Source organism: Sarcophilus harrisii, chromosome 4 (assembly GCF_902635505.1).
Source record: "Sarcophilus harrisii chromosome 4, mSarHar1.11, whole genome shotgun sequence".
NCBI classification, from domain to species: domain Eukaryota; kingdom Metazoa; phylum Chordata; class Mammalia; order Dasyuromorphia; family Dasyuridae; genus Sarcophilus; species Sarcophilus harrisii.
In genome coordinates, this window is record NC_045429.1 from 140,196,870 (window position 1) to 140,219,749 (window position 22,880).

Below are 22,880 nucleotides of genomic sequence, written 5' to 3' on the forward strand. Positions count from 1 at the left end.
GTGCTAGTGGTCTTCCTAGTCCTGGAACATCTCTATCTCTGGATGCTATTTCTCATGTCTAAACCCTACTACTGGTATTGCTGAGTGTTGTCCAGCTCCAGTGTAACAGACTTTTCTTCTGACCGCCTAAGTTGTCTTGGGCTGAAAAAAATGTCTCACTTTGACCATTTGTTCACTGTGCTATTCCAGAATTTGATTTGCTACATTATTTTAAAATAATTTTGAAGGGAAATTTTGACTGAGTTGCCGTCTCTACTCTATCATCTTGTTTTCCATGATTTACTTTTCTAAATTAAATTAAATCCTGTCAATTTAATTATTCTTGAAGTAGAAATGATTGATTTAAAAAAAATTGAACTGAATGTACCAAAGCTTTTCTGATTTTTTTAAAAATCAGTTATGTGCATTAATTTATGTATGTTACTAATTAGAGTATATTTGGAGGGGTTTTTTTGGGGGGATGGAGGGTTAGGGGTATAGGGTCACTGAAATTATCGTGACCTTTCTGTAGGCCATACAATAAGTTGCTGGGAACTAGATGGTACAGTGATGTAAAATCAATAGAAGTCTGGAATAAGGAAGACCAGAGTTCAAAGTGGGCCTTAGTCACTTAGGAACTGGGTGATTATAAGCAAGTCACTTATATGTCTGGCCCATTTTCCTGGTTGTCAGGATCAAATGAAATATAATTTTAAAATACATAGTTCAGTACCTGGCACATAGTTGATACTCTAATAAAAATAGTTTTTCTCTCCCCCAACCCAGAGTATTGTTCCTTTGTTTTTAAGGCACTGCTTTCTGTGAAGCAGGAAAAAGAGATTCAAATGAAAATGATAATGACCAGAGGAGAGTCTGTTCTACAAAATACCTCTCCAGAAGGTGTTCCTGCTATTCAGCAGCAATTACAAACTGTCAAAGACATGTGGGCTTCTCTTTTATCTACTGCTATCCGTTGTAAAAGGTAAAAGGAAATAGGATTTTTAAAAATCAGAATTATATTCTAAAATCATTAGGATTAAAATCTTATGACATATTTTATCTATCTATACTCCCTCCTTCCCGCTTTACCTTCTATTTTTTCCCCCCTTTCTTCCTTCCTCCTTTTCTTCTCCCTTTCCTTCCTTCTTTCCTTCTTTCCTTCCTTCCTTCCTTCCTTCCTTCCTTCCTTTTTTCCTTCCTTCCTTCCTTCCTTCCTTCCTTCAGTCCTTCAGTCCTTCCTTTATTATTTCCTCCCCTGATATTTCTGTTTCTCATATTCCAATATTGTTTTAGAGTTATTAGCATTTTCATGTGAATTTTTATTTTTAAATTTTATTTTAGTCAATTGGAAGGAGCTCTGTCCAAGTGGACAAGTTATCAAGATGATGTTCGACAATTTTCCAATTGGATGGACAATGTAGAAGCTAGTATAAATGAATGTGAGAGGCAATGGGCAGAACTTCGAGATAAAACAACTGCCCTTGGGAAAGCAAAGGTTTGTGCCTAATTTAGTTTAAAACTTAAAAACATTTTGTAATATAATGATAATTCCTATTAGAAATATTAAAATGATTGTGAAGTTGAAATTTGGGATGTGGTTAGAGTTTTGAAAACTTGATTTTAGGATATTGTGTTTTTATTAATAAGAACTAGTTTTTTTTTTTCACACTTCAAATATAAAAACCACCAAGTAAAAACTTAGAAATTAAAAATATTTCTTTAATCATTTTTAGTTTAATGATTCTTCACAAAATAAAAGCATATGCTGTTTTCTTTCTATACTCCTGTAGAGGCAAAATTTCTCTTTCACATAATAACTAAAGAAGTTATTTTATATTTATCTTTTAAATATTTTATTTTACCTTTTCTTTATTTTCTTTCTTTACTTTTTGTATTATTTCTTTATGATTTTTTTTTAAATCTACCCTCTTTTGGATTTTTATGGCATTATCCTTCCTTATAATAACCGTCCTTTTTAATATAATAAAATTATTTTCACAATATTGATTTTTCTACTGTGATATTCAGATTTAATATTCTCAGGATATTAATTTTCTCTAATGATGAAACTATCGTTGGAAAAAAATGACACCAATTTTTTTCAGGATGATAATGATCTTTTAGATTTTACTTATAGTTCTGAATCCTAATGAAAAATCTGATATATTTAACAGTGGAGATATAATGAAGACTATTCTGCTAAAAGATTTTGTTTTTGTAAAGGCACCATGTGGCTTCATTTTGCATATAACTATATAGACATATCTGTATATATGTATGCATACATATAAAACACATATCTATGTGTATGTATGATTATATCTGATGAAACATATCATCTGTCCCCATCATATTCAGTGGTTTGTGGGAATGAGCACCTATAGACCCCAAATTGCCCACTCTTTAAAATTTTCTGTGTGAGCTTTTACCCTTAGCAATAAGCAAAGGCTGTAAAACAAGAGTTAGTTCATTGTTTTTGATTGTTTAGACTTTTAAAAGGTGATGGAGAAAATACAAATTAAAATTTAAAATTTTCTATATTCCCCCCACAGAGATCCAGTTATTACATGTTTACCAGAACAGCATAGCTCACATCCTTTATAGTATATTCATTTTTTCTCACGTGAAATATACATAAGTACTATAAAAGCCCAGAATTGTTTAGTGAAGGAATTTGTCACTACAATATAATGAGTGTAATAGAGCAATCAATATTGTTAACCATACAGATTTCAAATCCTATACTTTACTTACATTTCTTGCTGTTTTTCCAAATACTGAATCATTTTCCTATGGTTTTATAGAGAGGATCCATCAAGAAAATACTAGATGAACTCTTTTGTTTATCTTCGGGGGTATTTTGACATTTCTTACACAGTACAGTACCAGAACTTTAAGAACTATTTGTCGTCTTATTCATTTAAATGTGCTTTTCAAATAGACACTTGAATTGAAATTTTAGTATGTCAGTGTATGTGATTACTCCCTAAATATTGTGGTTTTTTGGTTTGTTTGTTTTCCATGTGTTTTCCAGTTATTGAATGAAGAAGTACTGAGTCATAGTAGCTTGCTAGAGACAATTGAGGTAAAGGGTGCTGGAATGACTGAACACTATGTGACACAATTAGAACTTCATGATCTCCAAGAACGGTACAAAGCAATCAAAGACAGGACCAAGGTACATTGTAATCCACAGCAATCCTGCAGAAGGAAGCATTAATTAGAATGTTTTGTCTTTACAAATAAATGTTTTTTGTTTTTACTAGTGCTTAAACTTTTAGAAGCTGATTTAATGTGCACAGTAATAAATCAATTAAAGATTTTTATTACAAATACATAAACTGAATATTTTGTCAGTTACATTAAGGTAAAATGCCTAAATTAGATTATAGATTTGAAGCTGATATGGACCTTAGGGGTCACCTAATTCAATGAAATATATATTTTTTTTTGGTGAGGAAACTGAGGCTCAGAATGTATCCAAAGACACACATTAGTAAATGATGGCCCTAATAATCAAACCCAATTCCTCTGACTCTAGGGCTAATACTCTTAACCGAACTACAATGTGATAATATTTTAATACAGTAAAATATAAATGGACATAAACCAATTAGATAAATTCATGAAATGAAGGGAGGTCTTGATGTTATAATGATTCATCAAAGTTGTAATAATTGTGGAATTATTTATTCTAGTTCTTCCCCCAAAATTAGCTCTGTTTAATACATCATCATGGTAATTTATTGACAACATCACCAGAAGAAAGGCCCTGTCAGTTCCTACCCAATTATGGAGTGAATTTGAATTAGATCTTAATAATGAACAGGTCAAGTGTCTGGTGGGATCAGATCAAATTCAGAAAGGCTCATTACCAAGTTGACTGAAGAACGATGAATTTTTGAAAGACCAATTTTAAAGTTCATCAACAAGTTGAGAACTGTGTTAGTGTAGTGAGTAACCATTCCGAAGAATTAAAAGACCCTTGAAATTTTGCAGTGAATTTTAAATTAAGCTTTCTATAGTAAATGATAAAAGTCTTGAACATTTGTCATTCTCAAAGCATGACTCTCAAGCAACAGCAAAAAGATTTCACTAATGAAAGTGCTGTTTTGGCTAGGGTAAATTAGTTAAATGAGCCCTCTGAGGGTAGTGACAAATTTCCGTTGGTCTTTAGGAAAATAAATTGATTGCTGAATCTGAAATTTCAGATTAAGCTTAGATAAAATAAATCAACTTCAAAAATTGCCGTGGCTGCTAATAATAGTGGACCATTTTTTCATAAACTAATTTTTTTCCTAATGAGCTTCAAGGATCAGATTTACCTGAATTATCTGATTTCATAAGGATTCTTTAAATAAAAACTCTATTGACATTTCAGACCAAAGAGTGTTTCTTAATGCATGAAAAAACTGAATCTTGAAAGGATTCAGAGAAACAAGAATTGATTTAGTTCTCTGGCTCATGTTGATTAGAAATTTTACCACCACCACCACCACTACCATCACCATCAGTATCATCAGTATCATTTATTTATATATCACTTTAATGTTTGCAAAATATTTTGTATTCTATATCTCATTTGATCCTCACAACAATCCTGGGAAATAGATGCGATTATTATCTTCATTTTATGGCTGAGGAAACTAAGGAAAACAGAGAGATTAAATGACTTGACCACAGTCATATAACTGTTAGTGTTAGTCCAGATTATGAACTCAGTTCTTCATGATTTCAAGTTTAACATTGTATACAATGTACCACCTAGCTGTCTTTGGCCAATGAAGGAGGAAGAACAAAAGATAATTCCAATAAAGGAAAGCTATATCTTGAATAATTAGAAATTGTCTTCTCAATAATTGTGAACAATGAATTTTTGTATATCCCATACAAACTAACATTCAAGATTTCTTGCTCTTTTGATTCCTTTCAAGACTTAATTTTATCATGTATTTAGAAATATCCTTTTGGTCTTAAATGTCAATAGAATTTTAATTTAAAGAATCATTATGAAATAAGATAATTCAGGTAAATCTGAACCTTCAAGATAATTTAGCTCATTAGGAAAACAATTAGTTTATGAAAAAATGCTTTTTCAAATTGGCTCCAAAATTGGATTTGGTCCAATACAAATCAGTCTTGTCTATGATTAAATCTGGACTTGTCCCATCATCCTTATCACCTTGCCAGCAGATTGTCTGTTTAAGGTAACTAGGCACTGAAGGAAGCATTCATTTGTTTTGTGGATTTGCTGATATAGTTTTGTGATATGACAGAGAGAAAATCTTTACTCTTTAAATTATCATGTGTTGTCTCCTTAGTGGAGACAACACACATATATTTAGTGTCCAAAAAGTTTTTATGAAGTTTTAAGGTTAAAGTAGATAAATAACCTAAAAGTCTCAGTGTAGTGTGTTCTAAAATTTCTAGCATTTCTTGTATATAGTATTTACAAAACATATAAAATGTAACTCTGGGGGGAAAGGCACTAGGAGAGGCTAATAGAACCAAGAAATGTTGTAGATAGATTAAAATTTGAAATAAGTCCTAAGTAAAGCCAGAAATTCTAGGAGGTAGAGGTAACAAAGGAGTATGTCTCAGAACTAGGTAACTAGGAGTGAGAAGACAAAGAGATTAGGGATGGAGTTGGGCAGAGATCATCAGCTGCACATATACTTAAAATGAATTGTCAGATAATAGGACATTACATTTTTTGCTAGAGAATTAATGCTGCATTTTAAAACACATAATATAAAGCTGATTTTTTTTATTATTATTACTAATAGGAAGCAGTAGCTAAGTGTGAGAGGCTTGTTCGTCTTCACCAAGAATATCAAAGAGATCTCAAGGCTTTTGAAGTTTGGTTGCAAAGAGAACAAGAAAAATTAGATCATTTTTCGCTTCTAGAAGGTGATGCTAAGACTCATGAGACAACATTACATGACTTGCAGGTAAAGCCAATTTAATTTTAAAACTATTTTTGTAATTATTGGGAATAGTGGTTAATGATATATCTATTTAACCCTAAACATAAGCAATGCAATACAAATCTTTATTTCATAAATTTAAAAAAAATTATATTTACATAGCACTACAAAATTTATAAATGTATATAAATATATAAATGTATGTTTATATTTTTATATAAACCTTGTAAAATCCCTGGGAGGTAGTTGCAATGAGTATTATTAACCAAATTTTATGTATAATGAAACTGAGACACAGAGATTTTTTTTCCCTGAGGCAATTGGGGTTAAGTGACTTGCCCAGGATCACACAGTTAGGAAGTATGAAGTGTTTGAGACCAGATTTCAACTCAGATCCTCCTGACTTCAGGCCTGGTGCTCTATTCACTGCACTACCAAGCTGCCCCAAGACACAGAGATTAATCACCCTGTTCATGGTCACAAAGATAGAATGTCAGAGTCAAGACATAAACTCTGGTTTCCCCAATTGCAAGATCTCATACTCTGTCCATTAATGTTACCTAAGGAAGCATCTTAAATTACTAGAAAGAAAATAGGGTTAAAATCTACCTTTACACTAATTATTAATATGTTTCGTAACTTAAACATGTGATCTACCTTTTGTATATCTCAGTTTCTTCATCTGTCAAATGAGGGTCCTTCATAATTTTTGTTTGACTCAACTTGTGATTTCTTCTGTAAAGAAATTACCTGGTAAGGAACCTATCTACCAATTGACACCTTTGAAACCTACATTCTTTAACAGGTGCCTAGAAGTGTTCTTGAGTTAAGTAACCTTTCCAAAGTGTATGTCAGAAGCAGGATTTGAACTCAGATTATCAAACTAAATACTACATCATGCTATCATACAACAGCATGAAAAATTCCATGTAAATTAATACAAGATGGTATTATTATTCTTGTTAAGTAAAAGGTAATACAAGTTAGAATTCTCAGCATCTTATTAAATGCTCTAATGACCTATGAATCTAAATATTTGGGGATATTAATGCAGCTGTTATATAAAATTATAAATTTATTTTAATATTACTGACTTTTCTTTCTCTTAATAATAATCCATATTATTCTTGCTGGCAAGCATTTTTGGCAAAGAAAAGTGGAGCATTCCAGGCTTCTGTTAGAAATTCATCCAATAATTAACTTGTGGCTTCCAGATTTTTCTTGTTTTTAAGCCAAATTACTTGAAAATATCCAGTAGTCACTCAAGTATCAAATTGGAATATATTCAGAATGTAGTTCATAACTATAGGACTTATGTTTAAATTCAATTAATTTTTAATTATCTAACAGTTAATGACAGTCATTTATAATATATATATATATATATATATAGAGAGAGAGAGAGAGAGAGAGAGAGAGAGAGAGATACACATATATTTGTACATACATATATATTATATATTTAATGTGTGGTAAATATCTTATACTTGTGCTTAGCATGCTTTCTTTTGATCAAGTCTACTGAAAAGTTTTCTAAAAATAAAATAGTGGTTACAAAGGGGACCAATTTAAATTTTACTTTGTGTGAATTTGAATTCTGAACCTCATTCTAAGTCTAACCAGCTAGTTCTGTTTTTGTGTTTGTGTATGTGTAGTCTGTTTTAGAGGCTTTTATTATGAACTTTACCTTCTATTCAGTATCTTATTACCAAATATTTCTAGGGAATATTATACAATGATGTTGAATTGTACCCAAATTTCATTATCCTAATTTGATTATGAATACTGTAATGTTTTATGGTAAACACACCTTTATCAAAAGAAGTCTGGCCATAGCATCTCATAAAGAGTATCTCCCAATTAAAGAGAGGTTGCAATTGTTGATGATAGAGTATGTATACCTTTGCAATTACAAGCTCTTAGAAGTATTTAAGGTATTTTTTCCTTTCTCAAATATTTCTTAAATTTCTATTTCACCCAAGAGACCATCCTAGGTTCTAGGGATACAAAGATTTTTTATTAATGCTTCTTCCTCAGGTAGTTTGTATTATATTGGTATGATTTATTTTATAAACAATTCAATATTTAATTAAATGTGACAAACATTTATTAAATGCTTACTATGTCTCAAGCACTGTGTTAAGTACTGGAGATATAATAAGAAAAGCAGCTTTGCTCTAAAAAAATTCACAATCTAATGAGTGAAAATAATGCAAAAATGGAAACTGCAAATGGAGATGAGAGAGTGAATACCATAGAGTTCATACAGGGAAGTATCTTGTTCCATAGAATTCAAATGAAGTAAAGTTACTGATGGAAAATGGAGAGAGAGCTTGTGAAGTGCAAATTCTACCTTTATAAAGGAAAGTTATAGAAGCTGTTCCATTTACCAGCTCTCCAGGCAGAGAGGAAAGGAGTCTAAAGGACTTGAGAGTGTTGAGTATTCAAGACTGAGACAGTATTATATTGTTATATGGGAGCCCCTGCCAGTGGCTGCTGAAGGTCTAACTCAGACTTGTAGAATGGATCTTGTCATGTGAAAGGAAGATGATGACACAAGGAGACTGAAGAGGCAGTTGTGTTGTCTGACCTCTCTCTTCTTCCCTCTTGCCTCCAATTTATTTCATTCCCAATCCACAAAGAACATCTGTGTCAAAGGCTGCTTTGCAACTCCTTCAAGTATTATGATTCACAGCTGTAGAGGCTCTTGAAGAATTGACCTGCCCCTTCACCTAGGCATGGTCCTTAACAAATCCACACTTTTTGTTTTGAGACCGTGATTATTTTTTCTCCACAGCATAGTTAGTAAGTTTATGCATTAGCTGTTATCTAAGTGCACATACTAAGATATGAGTTTGCATTCCAGGGAGTGCAAATAGCACTATAGCAGGTTGAAGCTTGTGAGATGTTATGTAGGCAAACTTTCAAATGGAGAAAAGGACTACAGTTAGAACAGGCATTTTTCTTTTTTTTTTCTTTTTATTTATTTTTTTTTATTATAATAACTTTTTATTGACAGAACCCATGCCAGGGTAATTTTTTTACAACATTATCCCTTGGACTCACTTCTGTTCCGATTTTTCCCTCCCACCCTTCACCTCCTCCCCAAGATGGCAAGCAGTCCTATATATGTTGAATATGTCATAGTATATCCTAGATACAATATATGTGTGCAGAACCAGTTTTCTTGTTGCACAGGGAGAATTGGATTCAGAAGGTAAAAATAACCCAGGAAGAAAAACAAAAATGCAAACAGTTTACATTCATTTCCCAGTGTTTTTTTTTCCTTTGGGTGTAGCCGTTTCTGTCTATCATTGATCAATTGAAACTAAATTAGGTCTCTTTGTCAAAGAAATCCACTTCCATCAGAGTACATCTTCATACAGTATCGTTGTTGACATATATAATGATCTCTTGGTTCTGCTCATTTCACTTAGCATCAGTTCATGTAAATCTCTCCAAGTCTCTCTGTATTCATCCTGCTGGTCATTTCTTACAGAACAATAATATTCCATAACATTCATATACCACAACTTACCCAACCATTCTCCAATTGATGGGCATCCATTCATTTTCCAGTTTCTAGCCACTACAAACAGGGCTGCCACAAACATTTTGGCACATACAGGTCATTTTCCCTTCTTTAGTATCTCCTTGGGGCATAAGCCCAGTAGTAGCACTGCTGGGTCAAAGGGTATGTACAGTTTGATAACTTTTGGGGCATAATTCCAGATTGCCCTCCAGGCATTTTTCATAAGTCTCTCATCAGTCTCCTGACGTGGCTCTTTGATGTGTTGGCCCATTTAATTACCCTGACTAAAAAAGTCTCATCAGGTCTCTTCTCCCTTTCCTTCCTCTTGGGTTACCGAAGAAACTCTGGGAGGATCCTACTCACAAACAGCTCCCAAGTGCTACTGCTTCTTTGTTTCTTGTGTTTCTTGTGCCCAATGTTTGGGTGCCATATATTATGATACAGGAGCCACCTGCCAGTGGCTGATGGAGGTCTAACTCAGACCTGTAGAATGGATCTTTTCATGTGAGAGAATGATGATGATACAATGAGGCTGAGAGGCAATTGCATAGTCTGACCTCTCTCCTCTTCCCTCTTGCCTCCAATTTATTTCATTCCTAATCCACAAGGAACATCAGCATTAAAGGCTGCTTTGCAACTCCTTCAAGTATTATGATTCACAGCTGTGGTGGCTCTCAGAGAATTGACCTGCCCCTTCACCTAGGCATGGTCTTCAGCACAGTGAAAATACAATGAATAAGTAAGGAATGCTAAAATGTTCACAGCTTGGTATTTCCAGGTTATCAAGTTATTTCAAATAGAATAAGAACAATGTCCACTGTGTTTAAAACAACACAAAGTCTCTGGGTATTTCTGTTAGTTCAAACTTCAAAAGAGAACCCATTGAGATGAGTATTCTCTTTATTAATATAAATGGCAGCTCAGCCATGCCTCCCCTGCCTCTGTGATTTTTGTCCATGGCCTCCCAATCTTGCTGATTATTTATTAAATACCTACTATGTGCCAGGTACTGTGATAAATTCCCAGATTGTAAGTACAGTGCAAAGAATGACATAATTCCTACTCAAAATAAGTTTATATTCTAATAAGAGAAATGAATGTGTGTATGTATGTGTGTATGTATATATGTATATTCAAAGATGCAAAAATATATAAAGTAATTAAGTGCAAGGTAGTTTGGGAAGGAGGACACTCAGAATGAAAATCATAGTGAAATCTTGTAGCCTATTAAACTTTACTCACTTGTGTAATAGTTAACATGCCAACTTGCAAAAGTTGCAATACTTCTGCAATCCTCTTATCACATATTGCATGGATGGGAAAGAAAACATATTAATCAATAGTCATTGATGTTATTTTACTCATCTTTTATTAGGAGACAAGGTACAAAATATTTTTTTCACACCTTCAGTATGTTTTTCTCTTAAAAGATACTATGAGAGTTCCTAAACATTTTGTATGTAGTTGGTCTAATACAGCTGCCTTCATCATATTTCTTTTCTCCAGCACCTATTTCCTATTTCCTTTTGAAGCACTCCACTCCCATTGTTAATGAAAACATTTTGTTATAAAAAATTTTTGGATTGTTTCTGTCTATTGTCTATTGTCCTTTTTCATCTTGGAACTTGAAATGATTTTGCTTATCCACATACTTTTTGAGTACATGTCCAAAAGGATCAGCTATTATGTCATCTCTGATAAGGGGCCATTCAGCTTTTGTATGAAGATCTTAAAGGAAAGTGGGATACAACACTTCCTGAATATGCCCATTGTATTTTGGAGTAGCTTTAATTATTGAAAAGTTGTTTTGTTTTGTTTTTTACACTAAATTTACATTTGTTTCTTTGCTTATTAATTGTCCTCTTGCCCCAAATAAAACAAGTCTAATCTTATATGATAACCCTTCAAATATTTGCTCATAGCATTAATATCCCTTTCCTTTAGTCTTCTTTTCCCCAAGCAAAACATCATCTCTTCCTGGAGCCAAATTTTAAACTGTGTCCCTTACTCCCTATTTCTACTAGATGTTTTATAGGCTTATATAGTATCTTGCTATCTTTCTCCATAGGATTTTACAAAAGAGTTTATATTGTAAACTGTCATTGTCCTGGCCTGTTACACTTCTCTTTATAGAAGGGAGATCAAGTATTGGTTAACTAAGATGGTTTTTAGTTTCTTTTGATCTCCATATCAAGGCAATTGATTTTTACTTGTTAATCTCATTGGTTAAACTTTTGTACAAAATTTTTACATTTAGTGTTCAATGTCCTCCTTCCCAATTCCTGCTTTATTAAATTAATAATTCACTTAAACATAATGTAATTTTAATTATACAATATTTTTCTCATTTTTAAATTTTTTGTAGTAATTTTAATCTTTGAGGCAACAAATTGGTCATACGTCTATACACAGTTAAGTGATCCAGGAATGAGTTTAGTGATGGGTCATTTAGTGTGGTGGTTCAATGGATAAAGTGCCAGGCCTGAAGTCAAGAAGGTTCATCTTTGTGTGTTCAAATCTGGCATTCACTACTTATCAGTTATGTGATCCTGGGCAAATCACTTAACCCTATTTGCCCCAGTTTTTTTTTTTTTTTTTTTTTTAACTGTGACATGAACTGGGGAAGGAAATGCAAACCATTCTAATATCCTTGCCAAGAAAACCCCAAATGGCTTCTTGAAAAACCAAACATACTGAATACAATTAAATAACAACAATAATAAGTCATTTCCTAGCTATTACAATAGCTTTAATTTCATTATTTTGTGATATTATTTTGTGTTCACTATATCAGGTACTTTTCAAATTTTTTCTCAAAAGATGTACTCATGATATTTCAGTGTGAGTCTTCTGTGTGATCAGATGATGTATGTAAAGTGCTTTACAAGCTTTAAAGTCAATCATTATCAGCAAGCTTCTAGGGATCATAGATCTGGAACTAGGTGGAATCTCAGGAATCATCTAAGTCTAACAGTTTCATTTTTACAAATGAGGAAACTGAGATTCAAAAAGATTAAAAGATTAGCCTAAGATGGCCTATGGTAAGAAAGAGATCAGATTTAAATCTTTTGAAGCAATATTCAAGCTTAGGGCTTTTGATTCCAGTTTACACTTATTAGTCTGTTTCACAATGAAGGGATATAGTTAGGCAAAATAATTTAATTCCTATGCCTCTGTCTAGTCTGTGTGTTTCATAACCCTTCAGCCAACTCTCCTTGAGTGCTATATTCTTTGAACTGTCAACAGCTAATTAATTTTCTTTTGGAAACTAAGCAGAATAATTTGTTCCCACATTATCTATCTATCTATCTATCTATATTATATATATGTGCCAGATATTATAGTAAAAAAAAAATTACTCATGTTGTTTGTCCTTTATTCTCAAAAAGGACCAATGACATCAGGAGCGTTATGTCTTGACTTGTAAGTGAATTGAATTTAAATGAGGCAAAGCCTTGAAAAGTCAGCACTCTTACTGTTCAGCAGTTTTAACTGAATACAGTGGCAAGACATAGTTTAGACATCTGAAGATGACCTCAAATGTAGGGGGAGACCTTCTTAAGCTAAGGTCTTTCCCATGTCTCAGTTTGTCTGAGGCAACACCCATTCAGTGATTTAAGGTTACATAAGAAATGAGGCAAAAGATGACCTAGTTTGTCTACTTAAAAAAATAAAATAAAGTAAATTGGAAGGGAAAGATCTTCTGGGTTTCTCTCCAGAATAGAAATAATTGTCATTTATACTTTCATGACCAAATAAGGCTTGCACTGGGACCTATTGTTATTCAGTCAGTGAAAGCCAGAGTAATTGGATTCAAGGCAAGATTACAAAATTCCATGTGAATCCCAACAGGCTTTATGAAAGCTTGGTTTTCTAGTGCTGTATTTTAGGAAATCATAAATAAAACTATATGGTTCAAAAGAGTTACTTGTATAAGTTTTTTTTTTTTAATAAAATAAATAAGTAGTAAGGAAGGAGGAAAATCGAGCCCACAAACCCCAAGATAACTTGTGAGGTCAGTGATCAAAATTTCTATTTCATTGGGCAGAGCACCCACACATTCATGTAGACAGAGGGAGAAGAGGGACAAAAGAGGGAGAAGAGGGAAGGAAGGAGGGAAGGAAGGAAGGAAGGAAGGAAGGAAGGAAGGAAGGAAGGAAGAAATGGAAATAAGAGAGGGAGGGAGGAAGAAAGGAAGGAAGGGAAGGGAAGGACTCTTAATAAATACTTTATGATCGTTACCCAGAATAAGAGATTTAATGAGAGCTGTTCTTTATTTATATGTTGTGTTTAGACATGTTTCCTGGAATTCCAATTTTAGAAGTGAAGTAAAATTTTCAATTTCAAAGAGAAAGTAATATGTTCTGTGTATATGTATCTTTTCTTTAATATAAAGTAGTATTGTATTTTTGTCAGTAGATATCTTGTTTAGTATAAAGAAATTTTATGTATTTTGCACATGTGGATTTTTTTAAAAATAAAGTTAATGTAACATTGTACTTGAAAGGACAATCTACATTTATAACTTATTTGCTTTAGAAATTTTCCTCTAAATGACTAGGTAGCACTAATATTATCAATTGTCTTTTACATTACCATGGTGAATTGAATGAATGTCTAATGAGAAGACAGCCAGAGGCAGTTGTCATGTGTGAGGTATGATTACCTGCACTCACATAAAAAATGAATGAGATGTAACAGTCATTCACATTCCCTTGCAGGAGTTACAGATACATTGTGCAGAGGGGCAGGCATTACTGAATGCAGTACTGCATACCAGAGAGGAAGTGATACCTTGGGGCATACCACAGGTTGAGGATCGTGTTTTAGAGTCCTCAAGACAGGACTGGCAGACATATCAACAAAAGTTGTCAGAGACTAGAACCCAAATCAACAGCATAGTGAACAAGCTGAGGCTGATGGAGCAAAAGTTTCAACAAGTTGATGACTGGCTGAAGACTTTGGAAGATAAAGTTAATGTTAGGACTGGACGCCAATCTAACCGAGCAGTAAAGGAGATGCAGCTGCATCAAATGAAGGTACTAAAAAGTTATTTAAGATTAATCCCAATAAATTGTGTATACCTGGAAAAATAATTCTGCTCTAGCTTTAATAAAATATTTAATAATCCTTTAAACCATCATATGTTTTGCAAAACCTCTTTCTTTATATATAAGAATTTTTTAATTATATTTATTGTTCAAGTAATAAGCATTTTTATTAATCTATATCTCCCACTACTCCACTGAAAATTTTTTTTTAAAAAGCAATGTAAAGATGCATTAATGATATTTGGGAATTAGTGTTATTGTGGTGCACATTATTACTACTTCTAATATAATTATATATGTTATATTATAATATATGTTATAAGTTATAATATATCATATAAATTATAAAAATATGTGTGGAGCACCTTGCCCTTCTCCCATTGTTTTGATAAAATTTTCTTCTGAGAATTTTAATTTATTTTCAGAATTATGTTTTAGAATGTTTCCTAAGTCACAACTAAAATTAACTTTTAGATGAACCTCTCTTACCTAACCTCTTTTAATTCTGGTGCCTTTTCCCTATTATTTTTTATTTATTTTCTATATGGTTTGCTTTGTTTGAATATCCTTTTTCTCATTTGACTATAAATTCCTTGAGGATGGGTCTTCTTTGGTACACAGCACCTAACATGTAGAAATATTGATTGAGTAAGTATACATTTGATATATTTCCTATTTAGAAGACATTCATTTCATTCTAGAGTTCTTGACATTACCCCATTTTTTCTCTCTCTGTTCAAACAAATTCAGAAATGGCATGAAGAGATCTCAACATACAAAGATGAAGTTGAGGAAGTTGGATCTCGAGCTCAGGAAATACTGGAAGAGACTCAAGTTAGCAGCAGAATGGGATATCAAGCAACAAAATTAACCTCTCGATATCAGGCTCTTCTTCTTCATGTGCTAGTGAGTAGTAGAACATCTTTATGATAGTTTTGTTTTTGTTTTTGTTTTTTGTTTGTTTGTTTGTTGGTAATCTGCCAGTGGTAAGCATTCATGTTCATTGAAGAGGGGATATATTTTTAGTTGTCATAAAATTGTAACTCAAGATATTGTTTTCAACAAATTTAATATTTCTTTTTTTTTTAAAAGGAGCAAATCAAGTTTCTAGAGGAAGAGATTCAGAGTTTAGATGAATCAGACTTATCTTTCAGTACTTACACTGATTGGCATGGGGCCATTCATAAGAACTTCAAGAATATAGCTACTGAAACCAATAAAGTGGATAAAATCACAATGCAGAAGAAAATGAAGACATTAGAGGTAAGCTAAAAATGCAACTACACAAGAAAATTTCCTTATTTGAGCTACCCCCATTTCTTGGTTTCTTTGAGTTTCTTCAATATTTCTGAATATTCCCTTCTCCTTTAGCACTTACTGTTCATATATCATTTCCTTTGTCTATCTTACCTTTCCTCTTATATTACAAGCTCATCAGAAATGGAAGGATCACATCTTTGTCTTCTTATAATTTCCCCAACATATCTACATTCTGTAGGTGTTCACTGTGTTTTATTTTCTCTTTTTGTCATTTGGAGCATTTCATCTATGTGCACATTTTGTAGCCTTTGAAGAAGAATTCCAGGATTTTTTCTGTTGTTTTCATCTTGTATCCTTATGGTTCATAATGGTAGTTGAATTTGAGAACACAATAAACCCAAACTTATGGAATAGTAGTAGGAAATTGGTCTGCCACTTTTCTAGAACTTGGAAGTGAACATCAAATCTGGAGCTGATTATACTACATTTATTTAATATTCTCATGTAAACATGAGATTCTTGAATAAGGGCTAGATAAACATTGGAAGTTTTAGTGATAAAATTTTTATACCTTGAATATATGGCATGGTGTCAGTCAAAAAACATTTATTAAGCACTTATGATGTACCAGATACTATACTAAACTCTGGGAGTACAAATACAAAGAAAAACAGTCTCTACCCTCAAGGAATTTACATTTTAATGAAGGAAGGCAACTTATAAAAGAAAGATGGGTAGAGCAAAGGTACAAGGGGGCACACATGGTGCAAGAAGTCCAGAATAGCAAGGAAGTTTTGGGGAAAGCCATAGAATCAGAGGGAGAGATTTCAAAAGTAGAGAATATTTCCATTGCAAGAATTCTAGGATGGATTGAGGCTTCCTGCCTTAAGGTCCTAGTGTGATGCTTTGGAGATTTTGTTAGAGGTAGGAGAAACCTTGATTTTCTGGTTAAATTTTTAGAAATTTTGGTCTGTTAATTATACTAAGCTTTTCTTGAAAAAACATAATGAAGTTACAACTCTTTGGGCTTCAGTTTCCTTATCCATAACATGATAAAGTTCGTCTACATGACCTCTAAAATTCCTCTACCTCTAAGTCTATGATTTCATGACTCTATACTCTTAAAGTACAGGAAAAAATACACTATTTGCTTTTAGGAATTATAAGTTAAATCTAGGTACAATAAACAAAAAGGGGATGTCTAGAATTGTTCAATTTGAAGCTTGAAAGACTTTGCTTTATACAGACTTTCACTGAAATAGTGTTTGTTCTTCTGAGACTCATTTTGTATTTTCAATTGCTATCTTTTTCAGTCTTTGCTGAATGATGTGGAGAAGGGTCACAGTTTGTTGAAAGCAGCTAGGGAGAAAGGTGAAAAAGCAATTCAGTACCTGGAGGGCTTTGAAGCTGAAATCCTACGGAAAGAGATCAATGATCACGTGGAACAATTGGAAGAGCTGGCCAGCAATGTCAGAAAGGAGCACAGGACACTAGAGAAATGTCTGCATTTGGCCAAAGAATTTACAGATAAATATAAAGTAAAGACTCAATGGATAGCAGAATACCAGGCAGTCCTTCACAGTCCTGAAGACCCCAAAATGGAATTGTATGAGAAAAAAGCCCAATTGTCTAAATTCAAGGTAAGGAATTCCATATTACTTTATTATCCCTAGTAAATACATTCCACTTGTATGCATTTAAGCTTCTTAATGCATGTATGTTTTGGGCAGTGGAGATAGAGAGGGAGGAAGAGCAACACAGTTAGAAATATGAGATAATTATGACAATAGTAGGTAATGATAAAGACTGGGGAGAGAATAACTAAATGGAGTGGTCAAGTGTGTGAAGAAGTATTGGAGAAAAGTGAAGCATAAATCCTTTAAAAAGTCTTGGTAGAGTGGAACGAGATTAGATAGTATAATCCAAAAAACACTGGATTTTTAAGAATAGCCTTTTATTTTTTCAAATACAAGCAAAGATAGTTTTTGACATCCTCCTTTGCAAAATCTTGTAAACAACATTGGATTGAAGTCAGAGAACTTGAGTTTGAATTCCAGTTCTGTTATTTATTGATGGCATAATCTGGGACAAGTCTTTTTACTCATCTGGGTCTCAATTTTCTCCTCTATAAAATGAAGTGGCTTTATTGGGTGATCTCTGAGATTCCTTTGGGGCAAGAGCTCATAACCTGGTGTCCATGAGCTATTTTTTTCTTTACAACTACATTTCAGCATAATTGACTATTTTTATTCTGTACATTTAAAAAACATTATTTTAGGAAAGGGTCAATAGACTTCCATAACCAGACTGCCAAAGAAGGTCACGACACAGAAATTATACACTCCTGCCTTGGAGGATAGTATCTTTTTTAAAAAATTTTTTGTTTATTTTTAATATACATTGTTTTATGAATTATTTTGAGAGAGAAAAGTCAGAGCAAAGAGGAAAAACCATGGGAGAGATTAAAAAAAACAGGAAAAAGAAGTGAACATAGTATTGATTTGTATTCAGTCTCCTTAGTTATTTTTCTAGATGCAGATGACATTTTCTGTCCAAAGTCTATTGGGATTCCTTTGGATCACTGAACTACTGAGAAGAATCAACTCTTTCATAGTTGATCACTGTACATTCTTGCTGGAATACAATGTATTCCTGGTTCTGTTTATTTCTCTCAGCATCAATTCATGTAAATCTTTCCAAGCCTTCGTATAATCAGCCTGTTCATCATTTTTTATAAAACAATAATATTCCATTACCTCCATGTACCATAACTTGTTCAGTGATTCCTGATGTGCATCCATTCCTTTTCCAATTCTTTAGTACTACAAAAAGAGCTGCTGCAAACATTTTTGCACATGTGGGTCCTTTTCTCTCCTTTATGATTTCCTTGGGATTCAGACTCAGTAATAGCACTGCTAGGTCACAGTTTTATAGTCCTTTGGGTATAATTCCAGATTGCTCTCCAGAATGATTGGATCATTTCACAACTCCACCAGTATGTTAGTGTCCCACTTTTCCCATATCCCCTCCAACATTTATCATTAGAGGATAGTCTCTTGCAGATGAATTCATTTCCCTAGTTAGGTTGCTTCAAAGTCAATAGACTTTGTCTTCAAAGTCAATAGCCTAGTCCAAAATTGAAACCTTTCCAGCATTGTGCCACCTGTCATATTTTCTACTGACATAGCCCTTAAAAGCCCATGCCCACTTCTGTGTTGTAAGACATTGGAGTAGGATTTTGTGGGTGGCTCTGCACATTGTAGGTGCTTCAGAATGTTATCTTGTGCATACATCAGCAGATGTCTAAGAGCTAGTGAAGAGAATGTTAATGGAAAGTCCTAGAGATGCAGGATTGTGTGGGACTAAGAACACAGATGGTAGGGTTAACCTCAGCCAACTATCTTTTTTTCTAAAAATAGAGGAAAGGATGAACTAATATAGTCAAGGTCTCAGGCATGGTGGGAAGAGATAAGACAACTCATACTGGAAAAATTCAATTCCATTGAAAGAGGAAATGATATTGTTGGCTATGAACAGAGAAGTTTAGGGGACCTCATAAAATTGAAGATAAAGAAGCAAGTGATGATATCATCTGATTTTTTGTTGTTGTTTGTTTTGTTTTGTTTTATTTTAATTAAAAATTATAAGTACCTGATTTCTGTTACTCTTACAGGCCCTAAAAGAAATAGAAAACTTTTTTTTTATAGTGCTCACAGTCTTGTATTATACAATCATTTTTCTTTCCTTATTGCATTAATAGTATTCATCAGTTTAAATCGATTAGGAGTTCAATATTTTGTGTCATCGATCTTTATGAGAATTCTAGTTAAACCTATTGTCCCTTTCTCTGAATAATGTTATAAAATGCATAAAATAAAATCTGTAGGATTACAAAGAAAACCAATTATATTGAAATACAGAAATGGATTGATAGATATAAAGTCCATAGGCCTCTAGAAGATAATCTTTAAGCAGAATGAAACTTCTTCAGAATTATTTCAGTATCATTTATGCCATATGTAAACATGCATTTGTGTGTGTATACATACATATTCACTATCTTCTTTGTTCTTTTTGCACATTCAGTCAATCCAACAGATGGTGCTATCCCATGAACCATCAGTAAAATCTATAAATGAAAAAGGAGAAGCCCTTTTGGAACTGGTACCAGATGTTACTATAAAAGATAAAATCCAGAAACTTCAAACTGATTACCAGGACCTTTGCAATGCAGGAAAGGTAAGAGAGAATGGGAAAACTATCAGATTTAATCTTGTTATTTACCATGAAAATAAACTCCCATTTTTTTTCTTCTTTTCTTGGTAAAGATAAGGGAGGGGTTTGCTATTTCCTTCCTCAGCAGCACCTAACTGCCTATTTTATGTCATTTATATATATGTGCATAATATTCAATTCAAGAAGTAGGGCTCATTTACAAACTTAATATAATTTTGAATACTTCTCTCTTCCCACTGATCTGTAATGTTTTGATATTTGGAATCATCAGGAGCATGTGATGAGCCTGGAGATAAAAGTGAAAGAACATGAAGAATATAATAATGAGCTTCAGGAAGTAGAAAAGTGGCTGTTACAGATGTCTGGCAGACTGGTCACACCAGACCTCATGGAAATGAGCAGCTTAGAAACAATCACCCAGCAGCTGGCCAGTCACAAGGTATGCCTGGCATGTGGACAGTTGTGATGAGAATTCCTTCAATGATCACAGATAGACATATCTATTGGCATCTTTAAAAAATTAAACAAACACAGGTTTGTGGGTTAAGATCACATTAGAGAGCAGATGGTCTAATTTGCTTGTTTTACAAATTTGAAAATTGAGTTCATTTAAATTTTGTTTTTATTTTCCTTCTTTTTTCCTTCATTTTTCTTTCTTTTTTCTTCCTTCCTTCCTTCCTTTACTTTTTTCTCTTTCTTTCTTTTTTGTCTTACTGTTTAATTTAACATGGCTAAAAAGTGGTATAGCTGGATTTTGAATCAAAGCCAAGTTTCTGATTTCTAAGTCTTATACCCATCATACTTTTACATTGCTGTAAGCTCCAGAGAGATTCACTTATGTCAAAATACATAATTTGTCAAACATTATTCTTCTGAAATTTCAGATACAGAAAAATATAGAAAAAATATGATTTTCCATGATGCATTTGAATACTTCATAATGGATTTCTTTATTTCTAAAGTATTGTTCCCTAATTTATCTGACATCATGAACAGATTTTCAATTATGTAGGATCACATCTTTAACTCTTCCCTCTCCCTTTCTCCTTCATCTGTTAGTTTTACCTGCATTATCTGAGTTTATTTCCTTTATTTTGCTATTTCCTTCCTCAATGGCACAAAGCTGCCAATTTTATAACATTTTATATACGTATATACATATCACTGAATCCAAGAGGTAGGACTCATTTACAAGTTTAATATAAAATCAAATACTTTTCTCTTCATATTCATTTCTAGTGTTTTGACATTTGGAATGACAATCCCATAAGAACCTCATTATTTCATCTCCCTTTATCTTTGTTTATTTATCTATTTATTCATTTATTTGTTTATCTATCTATTTATTTAGTTATTTGGTTATTGCTGAGGCAATTGGAATTAAGTGATTTGCCCAGAGTCACACAAACAGGAAATGTTAAGTGTTTGAGATCACATTTGAACTCAAGTCCTCCTGACTTCAGGGCTGGTGCTCTACCATTGAGCCACCTAGCTGCCCCTCCCTTTACTTCTTAACTAAATTATTTTATTAAAATCTTCACTGGTTTCCCTCTCTCCTGTATTTTTTCTTCTCCAATCCTTATTTCAAATGGCAATCTTAATAAAAATCTTAAGGTACACATGTGATTATGATAATCCTGTGTTCAAAGATCTCTACCACAGAGGATAAAATACACTTACATTAAACCTGGCATTTGAAAATCTCCAAAATCTGATTCCAACCCAGCTTATTTTCCAACATCATTATATTGAAATTCACTTCATGAACTCTCTATTTTTAATAAACTGAACTGTTAATTTTTTTCTTTAGGCCACCATGCACTCTCTCTTCTTGGGCTTTTACATAAATTCTCACTTCTGTTTGGAATTCACTTCTGTTTTGACCTATAGACATTTTTTTTCTTAATTTCATTCCTCACTTAGATATCATTTCTTGTAGTTTGTTTTTTAATTGTTCTGACTGAATTTTCTTTTACCACTTGTTTTTTTATCTAATTCTACTTCCTTTCATTTTTATCCATATATTTGGCATGTTCCCTCTACTAAGCTATAAGCTTCTTGAAGAGTAAGATATGGATTTTGCATCACCTTTGTAATCCTGATTGACTCTATATATTAAGTCCTTAAATGTTTGCTAAATTTCAGACTGACAAAATAGTCAATATTACATTGAATATGAGATATAAAGCTTTTCAGCAGAGTAAAATTAACTTATAAATGAATTAATGCTTTAAATGACAGTGATAAAGGAATAACATTTTTTTTTTATTATTAGGAACCAATAATTTAATATATTGGCCATTTTTCTCTTAAGATTTTTGACTCACTAAAGTCTAAGGCCTAAGGAAGGCTCATTATTTCCTTTAGTGAACTATTATCTCTGAAAAGGAGAATTTGCTAGTTAAACATCTACTTTACATTCAAAAATAATAATCTAGATTGTTGGATGGTGGGTAGGGGCATAATGTGATGCCATTTATCAATGAGAAGAAAAGCATTTACAGATTGTCATAGGACCATTTATTTTATTTTATTCCTAGGCTATGATGGAAGAGATTGCAGGATTTGAAGACCGTTTGAATGATCTGAAAACTAAAGGAGATCATCTGATCAGTCATTGTGCAGACCAGCTTCAAGCCAAGCTTAAACAAAATGTACAAGCCCATTTACAGGGTACAAAGGATAGTTACTCTGCTATTTGCAGTACTGCACAAAGAGTAAGTTTACCAGAGTAACTTTAAATAAATATTATGAATAATTGAGAGAGGATTGTAATCTAGTGATTTTAAAATAGGATAGATTTTATGTCTTTGGGAAACTTTTGGTAAGAATCCAGTCTAAAGGCAAGAAAACAGATTATACAGGGATGGTGTTCACAGAGCTAATGAGCTACCT

At 32.9% G+C, this 22,880-nt stretch overlaps 1 protein-coding gene across 22 annotated transcripts in view; it reads left to right on the forward strand.

Moving 5' to 3' along the window:
* Positions 1–22,880, forward strand: part of SYNE1 (spectrin repeat containing nuclear envelope protein 1) — a 567,155-nt gene that overhangs the window by 331,443 nt on the left and 212,832 nt on the right. For all 22 annotated transcript variants that reach the window (XM_031937596.1, XM_031937595.1, XM_031937611.1 and 19 more), the window contains 11 exons: positions 789–961; positions 1,321–1,474; positions 3,014–3,157; positions 5,766–5,930; positions 14,160–14,477; positions 15,240–15,395; positions 15,582–15,752; positions 17,063–17,389; positions 19,836–19,988; positions 20,257–20,424; positions 22,526–22,702. In XM_031937596.1, the coding sequence (XP_031793456.1) occupies positions 789–961; positions 1,321–1,474; positions 3,014–3,157; positions 5,766–5,930; positions 14,160–14,477; positions 15,240–15,395; positions 15,582–15,752; positions 17,063–17,389; positions 19,836–19,988; positions 20,257–20,424; positions 22,526–22,702 (2,106 nt within the window). The remainder of the gene's footprint in view (positions 1–788; positions 962–1,320; positions 1,475–3,013; positions 3,158–5,765; positions 5,931–14,159; positions 14,478–15,239; positions 15,396–15,581; positions 15,753–17,062; positions 17,390–19,835; positions 19,989–20,256; positions 20,425–22,525; positions 22,703–22,880) is intronic.